Source organism: Dreissena polymorpha, chromosome 6, assembly GCF_020536995.1.
Source record: "Dreissena polymorpha isolate Duluth1 chromosome 6, UMN_Dpol_1.0, whole genome shotgun sequence".
In the NCBI taxonomy this organism is placed as follows: domain Eukaryota; kingdom Metazoa; phylum Mollusca; class Bivalvia; order Myida; family Dreissenidae; genus Dreissena; species Dreissena polymorpha.
The window spans coordinates 65,401,118-65,419,871 of NC_068360.1; the positions used below are offsets into that span (position 1 = coordinate 65,401,118).

An 18,754-nucleotide genomic window follows, 5' to 3' on the forward strand; every position below is an offset into this window, starting at 1 on the left:
TTTTCACAACTTACTCTCAGTGCTATCCACAGGATTTTTTAGACGCCCCGGGGCTGTCATCAGTTGAGGGGGGGGGGGGGAGAGGGAGATGATGCCCCTCTGTACGTTATTAATGACGTTATTTTGGTCTGTTATGACTCTTTAAGAAAAAAGCTATAAAGTCATGAATAAAGACATTCATTTCATTGCTGAACACTTTTTCTCACGCATAGATGCGAATAATCCCTACTCGATCGATTCCCCAATTCATCCGTATCAGCACAACTCATATCAATTACTGCATACTTACTCTTTTCCCCCGTCGCTTTTGATTGCCAGATTATCTCGTATATTTCATTTTTAATAATAAACTCAAGAATTTAATAAACATAAACATTCGCCTTTTTTCTTAAGTAGCAAATGAATTTTGGCATATATGACTATTAAAGATGTGATGAAATAATGTCCAATCGAGACGGGGTTTTCCAACTGAACACACGTATGTCGCCTGACTTAAGTAAGATGGAGGGGGTGGGGGGGATGCGCCAAGTAAATGTCAACAAAAAAAAGGTTAAAAAGCTATGTTGCCAGTTCTGTTGAATATTTTATATATGCTGTTTCTATGTGTGCAAACAGATATTTTATTAAACGATACCTTTTGCACTTAATAGGCGCGTTATTATAGCAGACGTATCACTTTTGGAACAGTTTTAAAATTTTAATTTTTAGCAATGCCACAATCAGCGTAGCGTAAAGAGTAATATAAAGTGAGGGGTTGAACTCATTTACGAGCGCTTGACTCAAGTGGGGCGATGACGTCAAATGGTAAGTAATCTTGGTCAAAATTATAAATATTGTGAGTAATACAAAGGTTCTATTATACAGATTCTTATGGGTCTAAATTGCAAACGGATATATTAAACACAATGGCGTACACATGTATAACAAACGATCTTTGTTTTAGGTAATGGGAGAAAAAAAGGCACAGCATCATGTTAATTTGTATGTTCACAAAAAGAAAATGACGTAAGTATAGAGAAGAGTAACTTTATTTCAACGATCCATTACATAGCGAACACAATTAATACTATACAGTAATCATCGTACTTTAAAAAATACTAAAAGAAGCACCAATCCGAGACGTACACATCTAGTTGTATTATTATAACATTAACGATAAACATATATTAGGATCTTAGCTCTGGGAAAACGGGGCTTAATGCATGTGCGCACAGGCTAATCAGGGACGAAACGTTTCACCGAAACATGAATTTCGACCAGGAGTGACTTCCTTTGAACAAAAAATACAATACAACGGAGAGCGTCGTCCCAAAAATGCCTGTGCGGACTCAACAGGTTAATCTGGTTTGAAACTGTACGCAAATATATAAACCCAGTTTTCAGAGCCACGCTAACATGTAACAATAACTCGGACAACGAAGGTAAACGAGAACACTATTCATGCAAATATTTTTTAGTAATTATAAAAAACGGGGAGATATGTATAACTTGATACAAATACACGCACTTATATCAAAAAGAATCGTGAAGTAAAACAAAGCCTAATTTATTGATTGTCTAAAGACATGAGTAAGGAAAATGTTATTACACAGTTTGGTTGCTTTCACAAGGCTTAGTGGTGATTAGCATAAAATATATAGCTTTAATATGAATCTAAAAACAATGAAGGGTTCGAGTGGAAAACCCTGTATTTCGTCTCTCGAAAACCGGAAGAGGCATCGAACAGTCTCCGCACATATAATAATAATAATAATAATATTTATTATAATAATAATAATAATAATAATAATAATAATACCTTTATTTCATGAAGAATTTACATTAAGACATAATTTCTTTTTTACAATGTGGTCTTAAGTAACATAACACAAGTATTTATTTTCAAACATGCATACGAACATACAAGGGAAAAAATAATTATACAATTAAATGTCATAATAACTTCCTTATCAATTCCGACGACGTGCACGACAACGACGACGATGATGATGACGGTGATGATGATAATTATAATAATACAAAGTATGCAAAATATGATACAAAAATAAAAAAGCAATCTTTCCAAAATCAATCTTTCAAAATAAATCACATCAGACGCATCACAACAAAATATTAACGTAGAAAAAATTAGCATACATGTATATCCATGATAAAAGCCTTCGTACAGGCAAACCGAGCTTAATCTGGGAAACACTTTAGGCATTTGCATTTAGCACAGTTTCACCATAACGAGGCTCAAAAAAGTTTAAACGAATATTTGCCACTATTTCCGCAATGCTAACCGATAAATGCCATAATGCGTTTAATGCCATAAATCAAGTTTGAACACGAACACAAACAATACGTCATAGTAATTCATTATTTGTTTACTATATTCATTGTTACTGGCTACGTTAGTTGACTACAACTATTTTACCCCATCAACGGCTTTCACAAGGCTTAGTGGTGGTTAGCATAAAATTTATAGCTTTAATATGAATCTAAAAACAATGAAGGGTTCGAGTGGAAAACCCTGTATTTCGTCTCTCGAAAACCGGAAGAGGCATCGAACAGTCTCCGCACATATAATAATAATAATAATAATAATAATATTTATTATAATAATAATAATACCTTTATTTCATGAAGAATTTACATTAAGAAATAATTTCTTTTTTAAAATGTAGTCTTAAGTAACATAACACAAGTATTTATTTTGAAACCTGCATACGAACATACAAGGGAAAAAATAATTATACAATGAAATGTCATAATAACTTCCTTATCAATTCCGACGACGTGGACGACAACGACGACGACGATGATGATGATGACGATGATGATAATAATAATATAAAGTATGCAAAATATGATACAAAAATAAAAAAGCAATCTTTCCAAAATCAATCTTTCAAAATAAATCACATCAGACGCATCACAACAAAGTATTAACGTAGAAAAAATTAGCATACATGTATATCCATGATATAAGCCTTCGTACTGGCAAACCGAGCTTAATCTGGGAAACACTTTAGGCACTTGCATTTAGCACAGTTTCACCATAACGAGGCTCAATAAAGTTTAAACGAATATTTGTCACTATTTCCGCACTGCTAACCGATAAATGCCATAATGAGTGCAATGCCATAAATCAAGTTTGAACACGAACACGAACAATACGTCATAGGAATTCATTATTTGTTCACTATATTCATTGTTACTGGCTACGTTAGTTGACTTCAACTATTTTACCCCATCAACGGCAGAACATAACTGACCATGAATACTAAATGTACGCACAGACACTGAGAGAAAACATTGTATAGTGTCCATTTGAGGTAGTCATGCAACTGAACACTGCACACACTATTGAATCCGTCTAAAACAACAATGGCATGTCAGAACAAGATTTGTCATCTGCGCCAGCTGCGTTGTCGTGGATTCCACGCACATGCGCACTCTGTTACCGGCTCCTCCAGCTGCAGAACGCGGTCACTATAGTATGGAACACCTAGCCGTCTTATTTGCTGCGCGCGGTATACAAGCTGGCCACAATTGGAATGTGATTTAATGCCACTTAAATAACTACGTCGAGCACAGCACAATGTCTCATATATCGTTTGGCAATATAACAAGTAGAGCGTGTTTTTTACAATCGCACGCATAAGGGACTGGAATGGTGTTTGGGCCGTATAATATAGTGTGTATGTTGGTGTTCGCCGTGTTGCGACTTCTCGACCGAGTAATCAAAAATGACAAGTTTAGTGTTTAAGTTCTTCAAATTAGAATTTTCAATGCATTGTGCTAAAAGTTTTTATTGATTTTTGATAGAGCCAAGTTTTCGCTACGTCTACATGCCAAAGTTGTTTATTTGTATTATTTTACTGCCAGACAACTGGACTCTGATTGCTGGCTGTCGGAAAATATGATTTTTTGAGTTTAAACACTTGCGACTTTTATTATATTAAATTTTGATTTAAGGCATTTTCGGTCAAAACACGCTATATTATACTACTACATTTTACTGTATATTAGTGTTAATGGAAAGGTGAATGTGATGGCTGTACTCCTCGAGACCAATGCAGCTCCTGGAAAAATGGACATTTACTAAATTGTGAAGCGGTCTGATAAAGGGCTGAATGGATGTGCGGACTTCACAGGCTAATCTGGGAAGACACTTAACGCACATAACGCCCCATTTTCTCAGAGTGCTATTAACAATTGATTTAGTATAGTAGACGGCGATTCACTAAGCAGCTTTAAGGGAGATATGGTCACTTTAGTGCAAAATGAGAATTTACTGCAATTTCTTTAACTTATGAATACGTTAATAAGATATAATATTCCTTTAATACAACTAACATTATGAATTGTATCACATTTAATGATTTTAAAATGCTGCATAGTGATAAACCTTTTGTGTAAGGTATGGAAATACAGTTCAGTTATAGTCAATTCAATATTTAAAGAGATTAAACTATAAGAATTAACAGTTTACCTTTTTCAAACAATTCCTCTGGGGGTAGAACAGAAATCTCCTTCAAGGAACATTCCGGTAAGGATTTCTTAGAATGATGTACTAAAAAGATATTAAATACAACGTAAACCTTAAATCCTACATAATTATAAAACATACAAATCTTTAGAAAATACAGACGGTTTTGTGTTGAGCCCTCTACCTTGATACAATCAATTACGTATGTAGAACGTTACACACATATGCGAGAATATTTTAGCAAAGCGGTTTCCAAACGAGAAATTACCTTCAGACTTTTCACAAACACATCGGTTTTGTCGGCACTCTGTCCAGTTTTCCGGCCTGTCGTCGTCGGTACAGTTGTACATATCATTTTTCCCACAGAAAGAGTTCCACGTGATGTCGGTCTTGAAGCATTTACAGGTCACCTAAAACAGCGGATTATATACTTAAGTAGTAACCTTGAAGGTTTCGATGAGTATAGGCGCTTTGAACCACATATTTGTATACACATTGATAAAATTATTCTACAAAAGCTTCAAATCATCGCACTTGAAAATCGCATCCTAATCACGAAGCATTAATTGAATTGACCCGCGTCATGCGTAAATGGGTGTTTTGTCGTATTGAGCCAGCGAAGATCCAGACCAGCCCGCGCAATTGCACAGTCTGTTCAGGAGCTACCCTGTGCGCTATGACGTCACGCAAGGTTTTGTGGTCTCATAAGTGGACGGATACGCAGGTTGATCTGGAGCTACGCTGGCCGCTTTCAAGTCACGCGAGGTGGTGTGGTCTCATAAGTGGACGGATACGCAGGTTGATCTGGAGCTACGCTGGCCGCAAAAGACAAAATAACCATTTTCGCAATCCGATGATCAATCCATACATAAAGGATACTAAATGTTTGGGATAAAAAAGGCAGCCCATGGCGAAGTTCACGAGTTTCCTCATCGATGGATGGAAATTACTCTTCTTAACAATGGATGGTTACTAGTTTTAACTATCTGCCAAAACAAATAAGATTTGTCTGTTTCTGTATCCGTTTCTCATAGTCGCACTAAAACGCTTTAAAGGTAAAACATATATGTTACATTTTAAACAGATTAAAGATACACACACTGATTTATATGCACGGATCACGCACATATTGTTTGAAAAAAAGCTTTAAAACACTTGATTTATGCTTAAAAGGAGTGGAGCGAAAGACAAGGTATGTGACTTATCATAACCCGAACGGCAATGTTTTTTACATATTTTCATTTCCATAGCAAAGTTGATCTTAGAGTACAATGATACCAAGTAAACGTGTGTGTTCTTAAGAAAGATTAACCATACATTTGAAGAAACCCGCATTTCCGCGCAACGTACACAAACGTTTCGATTTTGTTTGGTAGTAAATGTCATTTTGGATTTGGCTTGTCTTCTTTATAAAATGTGGTACAGTTGACCTTTAAATGCCAATTTAGCAATATATTTTATAATAGACACGAAATTCGGGAAAAAAAAGATTGACATAACAACAGTCTCCATAAAAATATAACACTATAAAAATAGTATTAAATAGTCTGGACCGACGAAGATTTACCCGATAATAAACTACATGCTATATCTATCATACACTAATATCAACGTATCAAAAGTTACTGTCGGTCATGAACGAAGGGCAATACCCAGAAAATAAGAAGCATAGAAGTTCATTTTTGTATTGAAACAAGATCTTTGAAACAATCCTAGTGACACTTATTACACTCGTTGTTCTAAGCTTTCGAACACTCGATTAAAATTAGCTTCGCTCTGGAAAAACCAGGCTTACTGCATGTGCATAAAGTTATGTCCGATATTAGCCTGTGCAGTCCGCACAAGCTAGTCAGTGACGAAACTGTCCGCTTTTATGACATATTGTCATTTAAAGTAGGGTTTATCTAAACGACATTCAGTCAACGCGGAAAGTGTCGTCCCTCATCAGCCTGTGCGAACTGCACATGCCTATTTGTGACGATATTTTACACATATTCATTAAGATCCGTTTTCCCAGAGCGATGCTCATTAATTGTCACAAGCATCACTAGAATCAGACTTGTTTTCTTATAGTAACTTACATTCTCAATCATTCGACTCTCACAACGGGATCCGGTCCATCCCACCGGACACGTGCAGATTGGTTCTTTCTTATCATCTTCGCACAATAATTTCCCGCCGTTGAGACAGTAATCATCCTGACGCATATGCAGCACAGTGCAACCTGAAGGCAAGGAACACAATGCATTCCAGTTGTAAAATGAGCCTCGTTGTGGGAAAACTGTGCCTAACGAATGTGCTTAAAGTGTGCGTGAAGTGTGCGTGAAGTGTGCGTAAAGTGTCGTCCCAGATTAGCCTGTGTCGGACGACGCTTTCCGATTTTAAGGATTTTTTCGTTTAAAAGTAGTGCTTCTAAGCCAAAATCCAGTTTGGGTGGAAAGTGATGTCCCTGATTGCACAATCTTTGCGACACTTTAAGCACATGCATTAAATCCTGTTTTCTCAGAACGCGACTAAAAAATATCGCCCCTGGAACGCCGGAAGAGGCTATAGGCTGTATTTTAAGGTACCCTGGTACTAGTTTTAATGTAAACCAATCAACTTTAATACTGGCTGTTATAATTAAAATAATAATTACTCAGCTTTAGTAGAAATATTTTTTTAGCATATCCGTTTTTAAAGAAACGAAAGCGACGAAACTCTTTACACTGCACAACAGCAATCAAACAGCGAGGCTTACACCCAATTGGATCCATCTCTTCTGTGCAAGGAGAATCTTTGCCCAGATACTGTTCAACCATACTGCTGTAGTTCATACATTTGCCGTTGCATTCTATACACTGGCCGATGCAACCAAAGTTTGGATTAGCGGCACAATTGCGATAACCTAATAACATAAATGTAACAATGGTAATGACAGAATAACAGCATGACCTACTAAGTTATATTTTATCCAGAACAACATATTTTACAACTTATTATTACCGTTATTTTATTTATAATTATTATGATGACTTTATTGATTATTATTTGTAATCGTTATATTATGCTTGCAGTACAAATGTTTTTTTTCTGTGAGTAAAATTTTGCCTTTTATATAAAAATGACAAACAAAAAATTATTTTCAAAGATTTTAAATCAAAAAAACGTAAGAAACACATGTTACACGGAGAAACATTATCACTCAAAACATACCTTTATGGCTTTTACTGATCAAGCAATCAGTACCTGCAATAATTAAAAATGAATGAGTGTACACATATCCCCTTAACTGTTCTCGTATACATAGCAAGGTATATTCAAGGATGCCTTTTTAACCATAGGCACTCGGCATAAGCTACTACCCCCACCCCCGCTGCTACCCCCTTCCCAAACTTTCAAAATTGTCCATTAGTAATAATAAATAACATGACAAAAGTTTGTCGAATTTTTTTTATTTACTTATATATAAATATATATATATATATATATAACAAGGTATGTGACTTTGACCCTTGAATTGCTGATTTCGGCATACCAGCCAATTTCCGAAGCTCACTACTCCATCACTTTTCAACCGATTTGCACAATTCTGGTATCAAACACCGCTGAAGACTTCATACTAAATGAATAAATCGATGCATGTCCGCATAAGTTTACCGTAAAGCGGTCATCAAAAAACAAACTTGCAACAACATTTGCAAGAATCGATCTGATTACCACGAAACTACATTACAAACGTACACACTTCGGTTTGACAGTCATTCGCATTGTACTTATACATTTCATGCAAACAAATACAATCAAAATTAAACAAATGTATTACTTACTAACATATATATCTCTCTATCTCCAATATGTGGCGAAAATCAGCTTTCCAACTATTCAACCGATGCCTTTCAATATCGTTACGCTATTATACAAGAATAGTCACACCTCCGTTATTGACCAATGAAACCACAGCTTTGTTAAAAACTGTTTTGAACTCGACACTGGCGTAGCATTTGTGAAAGGCATCGGTTGAATAGCTGAAAAGTTGATTCTCGCAACAAATTGGAGTTAAATGGATTTATATGTTAGTACGTGTTAATTTTGTTTTGTTTTCATTGTATTTGATCGTATGCGATGTGAGATTACAATGCGAATGACTGTACAACCGAATTATGTACATGTGTAATGTATTTTCGAGGTAATCAGATCGATTCTTGGAAATGTTGTTGCAAGTTTGTTTTTTGATGACTGCTTTACGGTAGACTTATTCGAACATGCATCGATTTATTCATTTAGTATGAAGTCTTCTACGTTGTTCGATACCAAAATTGTGCAAATCGGTTGAACATTGATGGAGTAGTGAGCTTCGGAAATTGGCTGGTACCCCGAAATCAGCAATTCAAGGGTCTAAGTCTCATACCTTGTTATATATATAAGTAAAAACAAAAAAAAATCGACGAAATTTTTTGTCATGGGGGGTAGTAGCTAATGCCGAGTGCCTGTGTTTTTAACGACAAATGAATTGAGTTAATATATGTATAATCGTTAAAAACATATATAATACTTAAAATATAAAAGGTAGATATAACAATATCTTATTTTTGCTGCTTTTCACGTTTAATTGATTTTTAAACAAAATCCAATAGTCATTTACAAGATGTAAGTAATTTTTGGTCTTGACAAATTTCATCAAGTGAGCATTGCACAAATACAAGTTTACAGTACACAATATAAAGTCTACCACGTTCATCCTAAATGATATATTTTGCGATTGACAAGTTCATTATGTTCAATTTAAATAATATAGAGTCGATTTTGCAAATGTTTTTTACAAATGTTTAGGTTCGCCATATATGATAATAAAAGCGTTCTTAAGATAAAATTATTTATAACAGAAACTCGTTTGTCATACCTTCATGATGTTTTACTGGTTTAACAGAGGCATTTATAGCCCACGTGCACCTGCAGTCACCTCCTTGACACGAACTTCCCTTAACATCGATGCTGTACTCTAAAATTGAAGTATTGACCCTTTAATTGTATATGCGTGAACATTTAAATGCTATACGACAATGAGGGGAATAACTGATATGATTGTTTTACAATAACAATAAAATATTACACACAGCATCAACAATAGTGAATTTTAATATTATATGAGTCATGTCATGCAAAACTTGATCTTATGCCATATGCACAAAGTCTGGTCTAGAGTTAACCTGTCGGTTAATGAGATCACGATAGTTCGCGTGATTTCAAAGAGGAGAGCGTAGTTTCTAACCTTATTTCGAGAATGAATGCGACATAAGACCTAGTTTCACATGACGCGGGAAATATAATATCAGTGCCTCGTTATTGAATTGACTGACTATTGATTTGCGATCTATAACACTAATAATCAAAGCGCTGAAGGCACTGAATTTGTACGCTATTGCATAATCTTAGACGCAACTCATATTTCAAAATTATTCTATAGCTTTTTGTATCGCAAGTTTGAAATCAACACATCCCATTCAAATTTAAAAAGAGTTTGTCTTAAAGCACAGGTGGAAATGTATGTGCACTTTTTATCCTCCTATTGATGTTATAGAGATAACTTAGACAAAATAACAACAATATGTCTATGTTTTTTAGCAATTGTTTTCTGCACTGACAACCATCTTGAGAATTGTGGTTGCCTTGCTAAAGGTTAACAAGCCTAGAATCATGTACCTGTTTTGTAATGTGTATCATATAATTAATTTATTTTCTTTTAATGATTGAGCATCAATTTTGCCGACATGACAGACTTTTAATGCATCATGTCTTGTTGTGAACCGGAATTGAATCAAAATTGATCTACAGTCGCCCTTATATGTATTCTATGTTTAATTGGATTGAGTTGTTTCAAGCTTTGAAAAAGCTAGTTGCCCTGGTTTTTAGCCCAACTAGTGGCACTTGACATTGCAGACGACAGCAATAATTTCGCGCTGTTTCTTTAAACACGGGTTTTACATTGCATACATGTGTAGTAAATTGTTATTATTACGCGGCTGTAAAAAGGGTGTAAATCAGTTTACAGTAAAACTATAAACAATGACATTTACATGCACTGAAATAACATTGGCACCGCATCAAATTGTTAACGGGTATTTTATTTCACAACTTACTTGCAGTTCTTTCCACAATATTTTTTAGACGCCTCGGGGCCGTAATCAGTTAAGGGGAGGGGGGGGGGGTAGGGAGATGAGGCACTCTGTACGCTATTTATGACGTTATTTTGGTCCGTTATGACTCTTTAAGGAAAAAAGCTAAACAGTGATGGATAGCGAGATTTATTTCATTGATGAACACTTTTTCTTACACATATATACGCATAATCCCAACTCGATCGATTCCCCTATTGGATTCGAACCAGATCCTCTCGATCTCTTAGCCAGCATTCTACCATTACACCAATGTTCCCACTCATTCGTTCTTTGCATAATTTTACTGAAGTTAGTGCAGGCCTACGAGTGCTGTCGCTCATTCAAAGCGTGCGCTCTCATTGGCCAATATCGATTGTATACAACGACGGTCGGCCTAGCATAGCTAACAGCAGATTGACTTGCAAAACTCGATACATTTATGGCGTACAACTAAAAATAGAGAAACACACGTGACCATTCACATCTTTATGTTATATTATATCCCAAGCTGATAACTTAATTCGAGTCCGTTCAGGGAGAACTGGGTTAAATATATGTGCGTTAAGTGATGTCCCCGATGAACCTATGTCGACTGTGTACGACACTTTGCGCTATTATGGAATGCTTCGTTAAAAGAAGTCTCTTTACCTAAAATCAGGTCTAGGCGGAAAGCGTCCTGGATCAGACTGTGCGTACTGTCGTCCCTGATAAGCCTATTCGGACTGTGTACGGCACTTTACGCTTTTATGGATAGCTTCGTTAAATGAAGTGTCTTTAAGCTAAAATCAGGTCTAGGCGGAAAGCCTTCCCGATCAGACTGTGCGTACTGTCGTCCCTGATAAGCATGTGCGGACTGTGTACGACACTTTACGCACATGCATTAAGCCCCGGTTTCACAGAGCGAGGCTCATTGAAGTATGTACCTGTAAGTTTGGCGGCACAAGGTCGCCCGACTGTTTCCACTACGCATGTCAAAAACACACACAATGCGACTATCTTGGCCTCCATATTTGGTTGTGATCTAAATAAAAACAAAACAAGTCATAGTGCGAAATATTTTTGAAGATATTCCAAATTTAAGTCCCATAAGCCTCATAGGCTGGTGAGTTTGGTGACTGGAAGAGTAGGGTTCTCTCCGTATCCGCCATGATAACAACCATATAACTATGTAAACATTCAACTTTAACATTTATTTTTCAGTAAACTAAATTGCTTGAAATGGTATTTGTTCAACATTCGTCTTAACTGTCTACTGAGGTAATTTGTGTAGAGAGATGAAAAAAGTCCGGGACCTCACTACAGGTGCTGTGCGAGTGACCAAGTCACTTCCGCTCAATTGGTCATTGTCGGCTCGTGTACTACTTACATGTACCATGTTTACTCTTAAGTATACTTACATTTACCGAGGGTACGGTCAATATACTATAACATACCCGGGAATTTTAACGCTGAATCGGTCGTTGTCAGCTTTTTTAAAAATTAATTATGATCACATTTTTTTTTCATTTTTTGTTAAATGGCCTCTTTTTGATCGGAACTCATACTCAAAAAACATGTTGATGCAGTTTGTTTTTAAAAGAGAAATTTGTTTGAGAAAAACAACATCGTTTTATCGTAATCGGAAGCGCGTTTTACGACATCGGATTTATGACGGGAATACAATTCGGGTACAGTCTAATATCGACCGGGTACGTTTAAGTATAGCTCGATTGGTCAGTACTTCTTACATGTACCCCGGGTACACTTGAGTTTACTTACATGTACCCCGGGTACGGTAAATATACTAAAACGTACCCGAGAATTTTAACGCTAAATCGCTCGTTGTCGGCTTAAAAAATTTTATTATGTTCATGTGTTTGTCAATTTTCTGTTATATGGCCTCTGTTTTATCGAAACTCACACTAAAAAGCATGTTGATGCAATTGTTTTAAATAGAAGTTCGTTTCGTAATTACGGTAATCGGTAACGCGTTTTACAACATCGGATTTTGGGCGGGAATACAACTCGGGTACAGTCTAATATCAGCCGGGTACGTCTTAGTATATTTACCTTACCCGGGGTACATGTAAGTATACTTACATGTACCCGGGATACATGTAAGTAGTACCTTAGCCGGCAATTACCAATCGAACTTAAGTATATAAAGTGTACCCGGGGTACATGTACATGTAATTCAAATTCAATATTTTATTGTATTTTAAGGCCTCATGTCCATATACAAACATATGTACAACCAATGATAAATCATAAGTCAGTATGCATGAGGTTACAATACAGATCACAAATGGGTTAAATCAAAAACCAAAATCTAGAAAAGATATAGTCTCAATCAAACATGTCCAAGTATACATTTCGTTCTTTAAAGGCATAATATATGTGAATGAAAATATTTCTTTCTTATCAGTTTTATATCCTCAGTTGACATTAGGCGGTAACATTTCTCTAAAGTTGAATATTAAAAGTAATACAATGGTATATAACATGAACGAATATTTGAATATAACGGGCAACTTATCTTAAACTGGAATTCATCTTGAAGAATGGTTTCGCAAAATACACACGTACGATAATCCCTAGAAATATTGTAATGCCTCCCTTTCTCTACCAAAAGATTATATGAGGGGCTACGAAAGCTAGCCAAACATTTTCTAAATTTGTCTATATCTAAAGCAGTGACATTTTTTTCGGCAGTGAAATTAGTCTTAAACATTGAGTAATAATGTAATTTACTGCTATCAATACATCTTGAGTGCCATGTTTGAATAAACTGATCCTTTAACTTTTGTACATATTGTAGTAAAAACAACTTTGGGTTAACAACATTTTGAGCTTCCCAGATATATCCGAAACCTTTTGTGTATAGGTTACATCTTACATCTGTTACCCAATTTGGATAAAAACCCGACTCTATCATAATATAGTAACATTTCGTAACATAGCCTCGTGTATCTATCTCTTGGAATGCTTGAAAGTCTTATCCAGTATTTATTACAAAGTTTCGCGGCATATATGTTAATCGGGTATCTACCCAAATCTCCAAGGATTGCATCATTACATGCATTTATCTGAACATTTAAAAAACGTTTACATGCATAAAATTGGACAGTCTCAATACATTTTGGATTTTGTAACCTCCATAAATTGGATCCAAGAAAGAATAATTGCTGTAACTTTTGAATAAAATATTTAAAAAAAAAATGTTTGAAAAGGCAGAAATGAAATATGTTGAAATGAATTTAGGATAATACATTAATACTTTCTTTGCTTTAACTGACATTGAACCGCCATTTCAAACATCGACAGTCTATTTGTAAAATATATTCCAACATAGGTAAAACCACTGACAGTTTCTTAGTACGACCCACTATATATCCACTTTTCCTTTAGAGCTAATTGACGACCGCGCTTGAATACAAGAACCTTAGTTTAGCAATATTTACAATAAGTTTGCTCTTTGAACAAAACTGACATACTACGTACAGCTGATTTTGAAGACCAATAAATGTATCAGCAATTAAAACGATATCATCCTCAAACAAAAGGGTCTGTCAACCACATTTACGAAAAAGGAAAAGTTCTAAAGTACCGCATTTTTTTTATAACTATTAGTTTATAGTAATTAAACTATCACGACTGGAATATAACATTACTTGAAAAAAGTTCATATTTTCAGTATATTCGGTAATAAAATTTCGCGATGTGAAATCGAAAGAACATCGCGAAAATAGGTGACATAACGATACACACACACACACACACACACACACACACACACACACACACACACACACACACACACACACACACACACACACACACACACACACACACACACACACACACTACATGTATATTTAACGCAAGCAGATTGATCGTTTTATATATAGAATATATACAATTCACTACGCATGCACAATTTGCATTCCTGGGTTTACCAAGTGACTATGATGATGCGTTATTTATAGTTAAGTGGTAGTTACATGGGAAACAGGATATGGCATGTGATAAATATAGGATTTGGCACGAGTTGTCATATCATACCATATTTTATTAAACGAGTTCAGTAATTGTGTTAGCAAGCGAGCCTTTGGCGAGCTTACTAAAGAATTTCCTGGACGAGTTAAAAAAAAAGGTATGATATGACAACGAGTTTCAGATCTTTTTTATCACATGCTCTTCAATGAGCAAATTTAATAAATATTTACGCAAACATAATGATTAATCCCGAATATTGTTTACATTTCATGACGCCATTTAACGTTGCAACGTCATTTCGGCAAAATAACAAAATGCGATTGGTCAATCGAACGAAAATAAGCCAAAGAAAACGCTTAAAAAGTATATTACACATGCGTAAGATAACAATATTCGTAATGAATATATTACATGAGAAACATGGTATGGGATGTGATAAATAAAATATATACACTTCCCTACGCATGCACAATTTTCTGGGTTTACCACGTGACGATGGTGATCAATCTTCTAGCGTTATTTATAGTTAACTGGTAGTTACCTGGTACACATACCCAGTAAAATTATATAACCGAATATTATGAAAATATAAAAACTTAACAACTTTTTCAAGTAATGTATTATGTCAGTCGTTTTATTTCAATAAATATAAACTAATAATTGTTAAAAATACGGTATTTTATAACTTTTCTTTTTTCGTAAATCTGATTGACGGCCCCTTTAACATAAATATTTCTATAATATCAGGAAACAATTGTATACCCCTTATAACGTGAGTACATAACATATAGCTCATTGATTAATATAGCAAAAAAGAGTTAAACTATACCCTTGAGGCAATCCAACAGGACAGTTGTTATACAATCATTAGACCTTAACATGCTTACACATGCTAACACATGCTTTAACTGAAGAGTAAATATGCTGTATGGCCATACAAAGTTTTCCCTTTTTACACCGCTTGTAAAACAAATAATAATTATAATAATAGACCTAATAATAATAACAAAATAATACACAATAATAATGATAATAATAATAATAATAATTATAATAATAATAATAATTATAATAAAATACTACTACTACTAATAATAATACAAATATAAAAAATAAACAACAACAACAATAATAATGTTCATTATTATTGCTATTATCATTTTTATTATTACTATATATATCATATAACTATATAAACTCACCTTAGTAAAATTCCCTCTGTGACTCTGTTCTGTTGTAGATTCTTCGCTATATATAGTTCGAACGTTAGTGTACTCGAAACAGATGATCGATTTGGGAATCCGAGTCAAACTGGCAGATACGCCCAAAATAACATACCACGTAATGAACGTTATTGTTTATGTTGCAATGACTTGGATTTAGAAGATGAGTACCATTTTATTTGTATATGCCGCTGTTATTCTGATTTAAGGAAAAAATTTATAAGCCGTATTTATTATGAAAACCCATCTGTATATAAATTCCACAAGTTATTACTTTCATGTGACAAATCAGTTATTTACAATATATGTAAATATATAAAAGAAGCGCTTGTTATAAGAAATACGATTCTGAATAATACTGTTCCATAAGTTTCATTACCGCTTTGATAGTTGATTTGTATTTGTATTCCTAAATGTATATTTATGTTATGTAATGTTTATTTGTTATACCTAGTTACGTGACAGAAAATAATATGTAAACTTAAGTATGAAGACGATGTACTTGTGTATAAGTCTGAATAAACTGTCTGTCTGTCTGTCTGTCTGTCAGTCATTGATAGCAGCCTTAGGGATTCCAAAGTTGTGGGTTCCCTGAGGCTCCTTTTAATAACTTGAAAACCCTAATCATTGAAAGCAGCTTCAGGGATTCCAAAGTTCTGACCCATCTCTATGTATTGTAAGTATGAACTATTTAATATAACATCAATTGTATGTATATGTTTTAATAGACGACGAAGAAAAGAAAGAAAACTAAGAGATAGTAAAAAAAATCGCAACTCATACTATACTTTGATTATACCTTAATTGCTAGTATGGACAGCTAAGACCGTTGTGTACACAGAGTATTGCACTACACTTTAATTGGTAAGATAAACAGTGCTACTGTTCAGCAGTGGGAGGCGGAAAACTACAACGGGCGAGGCATGATCAGGGGTGATAACCCCAAAAAAGGGTTAGGGTAAGGGTTGGGATTAGGGGTCGAGTTAGGGTTAGGGTTGGGTTTAGGCTAACCCAAACCCTAACCCGACCCCTGACACTAACCCAAACCCTAACCCTAACCCTCTAACCCCCCCCTTGCGCAATACCATACCATGCCTCGCCCGTTGTAGTTTTCCGCCTCCCTTCAGCAGTTCTTCACTTTGATCAAACGGGCCCTAACCTGGAAGTAAGATATTGCATGTTATCATTTTTAGTAAAAAGCATTAGGTAAGAAATTATTATATCTTTGAGAGTCATAGCTTTCCAAAATTGTCTTTTTAACATGTATGTTTATTTCAACTTATTAATGCTGTTATATTTTCAAATGTCGAATAATTATTGTTATCCTATTACCAGATTAAACTCGATAGTATAACAACGATCGTATAAACTTGAGCTTTATACTATCGCTATGTTTAGATCAGATTTGTTGTTTTTTTTTTAAATTGGATTATCTGTTTTTGTCAACTCCGGATAAACAAAATCGTCAAAAATGCGATATTTGAAAATTATTTATGGAAAATAGATAGGAAATAATAGGATAAATAGAATATTGTGTGAGTTTTGGATAAGATCAAGTTTATCATGCTCGGCGAGAACCATGTTAGCGCTCGGCAAGCCTCGCGCTACATCGGTTCTAAGCCTCGCATGATAAACTTGATCTTTATACAAAACTCACATAAAATTCTCTATATGTTTAATACTAATGCACATTTTCTTCTTGAATGCTCTGAGATTTTATAAATACACCTCGAAGTTCTTCCTGATAACCGCTTTTGTCATATCAAAATATTATGTCTCATGTATGTCTATAAAATCGAGTTCAATCAACCTAATACATGTAACAAACATCTGTTATCACCGATATCAGTTTGCGAGTCTTTGTGGAGAAATACTCAAAACAAAAACTTTATACAAAATCTGAAAACGTCAGAAGCATGACATAGTTGAATAGTTCTCATGAATAATCATTATGTTATTAGAGGACGTCCTGCTCTAAGTGGTTAAGCAAAAATGAAAGTTTTTGTTAATGTATTTATACTGCCAAGCGCCCTTTCGAGCAATATAGACAGACATGGACATTATAGAGTCCTTTACCTGGGAAGAACCAGTACTTGGTGTCAATGGAGGAGATAAAGAGAACGCTTTCCGAGTAGGGAGTGAACCCACGAACTCCCGATCGCTAGGCGGACACCTCATCCACTTCAATACATAACTGAAAAGACATGCGTCAAGATTGAAGGAAATAATGGGGGTTTCCCATTATTTTAAAGTTGCCTGTTATCTATTATAATATTTGCAATAATGCATATCCCAGGGTCGCTGGGAATTGCAACTGGTTACGGCATATTTCGTGTCAAGTCTCCCGCCCGGAAACCAGTCGGCACTTTAATCTGTGATATTAGCAACATAAACTATTTTCTGGCATGAATAAACACTAAAAGATTAAATATATATATATATATATATATACATATTCACACATATGACCAGTTACGGGGTCTCTGATTTAGAAATAGGTCATGGGGTTCCCACTTTAAACACGTGTATCTCCATACCCTTTTTTATCCGATATTAACACGAATTAAGGTATATAAGGGTACCTTATATATTGTTATTTATGAACACGCCATTTATTTAACGTCTTATACAAGGAAATATATAGCGAACTTATTTGCGAGGTATATACAATTTCAATTTCAGACGTGATTGTGGTTTTCGATTTAAGACCTTATTGTGACATTTGATTGCATTACCTCCCCTACACCCCCCTCATAGTAATTAAAGGAGCCTAGAATGCGGGGTTGTATATAGACCCCGTTTTTTATATTGACCTCGTAAGTACAGTCTGAAAACTACCGAGACCGCGTAACTGGCACTATATATTGGTATATATATATATATATATATATATATATATATATATATATATATATATATATATATATATATATATATATCAGTAA

The 18,754-nt window shown here is 34.9% G+C and overlaps 1 protein-coding gene across 3 annotated transcripts; it reads right to left on the reverse strand.

The window, feature by feature from the left end:
- Positions 1–1,012: 1,012 nt before the first annotated feature.
- Positions 1,013–18,003, reverse strand: LOC127835430 (neurogenic locus notch homolog protein 1-like). Of its 3 annotated transcripts, none has more exons than XM_052361856.1 (9): positions 17,886–18,003; positions 11,535–11,632; positions 9,357–9,455; positions 7,670–7,702; positions 7,215–7,361; positions 6,556–6,698; positions 4,743–4,884; positions 4,478–4,558; positions 1,013–4,067 (listed from the first exon to the last, which is right to left on the reverse strand). In XM_052361856.1, exons 2-9 carry the CDS (start codon positions 11,617–11,619, stop codon positions 3,994–3,996), a joined length of 804 nt encoding a protein of 267 aa, XP_052217816.1. In that variant the 5' UTR covers positions 11,620–11,632; positions 17,886–18,003; the 3' UTR covers positions 1,013–3,993. The 3 variants fall into 3 exon arrangements, with proteins under 3 accessions (XP_052217816.1, XP_052217815.1, XP_052217817.1); XM_052361855.1 differs by lacking the exon at positions 17,886–18,003 and adding an exon at positions 15,789–15,911; XM_052361857.1 differs by lacking the exon at positions 17,886–18,003 and adding an exon at positions 15,416–15,521.
- Positions 18,004–18,754: the final 751 nt, after the last annotated feature.

Excerpts from the sequence above, each read along its gene's own strand:
- LOC127835430 (XM_052361856.1), bottom strand. The coding sequence starts at position 11,619 with ATGGAGGCCAAGATAGTCGCATTGTGTGTGTTTTTGACATGCGTAGTG. Across the intron at positions 7,362-7,669 it reads GATCAGTAAAAGCCATAAAG|GTTATCGCAATTGTGCCGCT; the intron begins GTATGTTTTGAG and ends TTATGTTATTAG. Across the intron at positions 4,885-6,555 it reads AGAGTCGAATGATTGAGAAT|GTGACCTGTAAATGCTTCAA; the intron begins GTAAGTTACTAT and ends CCGCTGTTTTAG.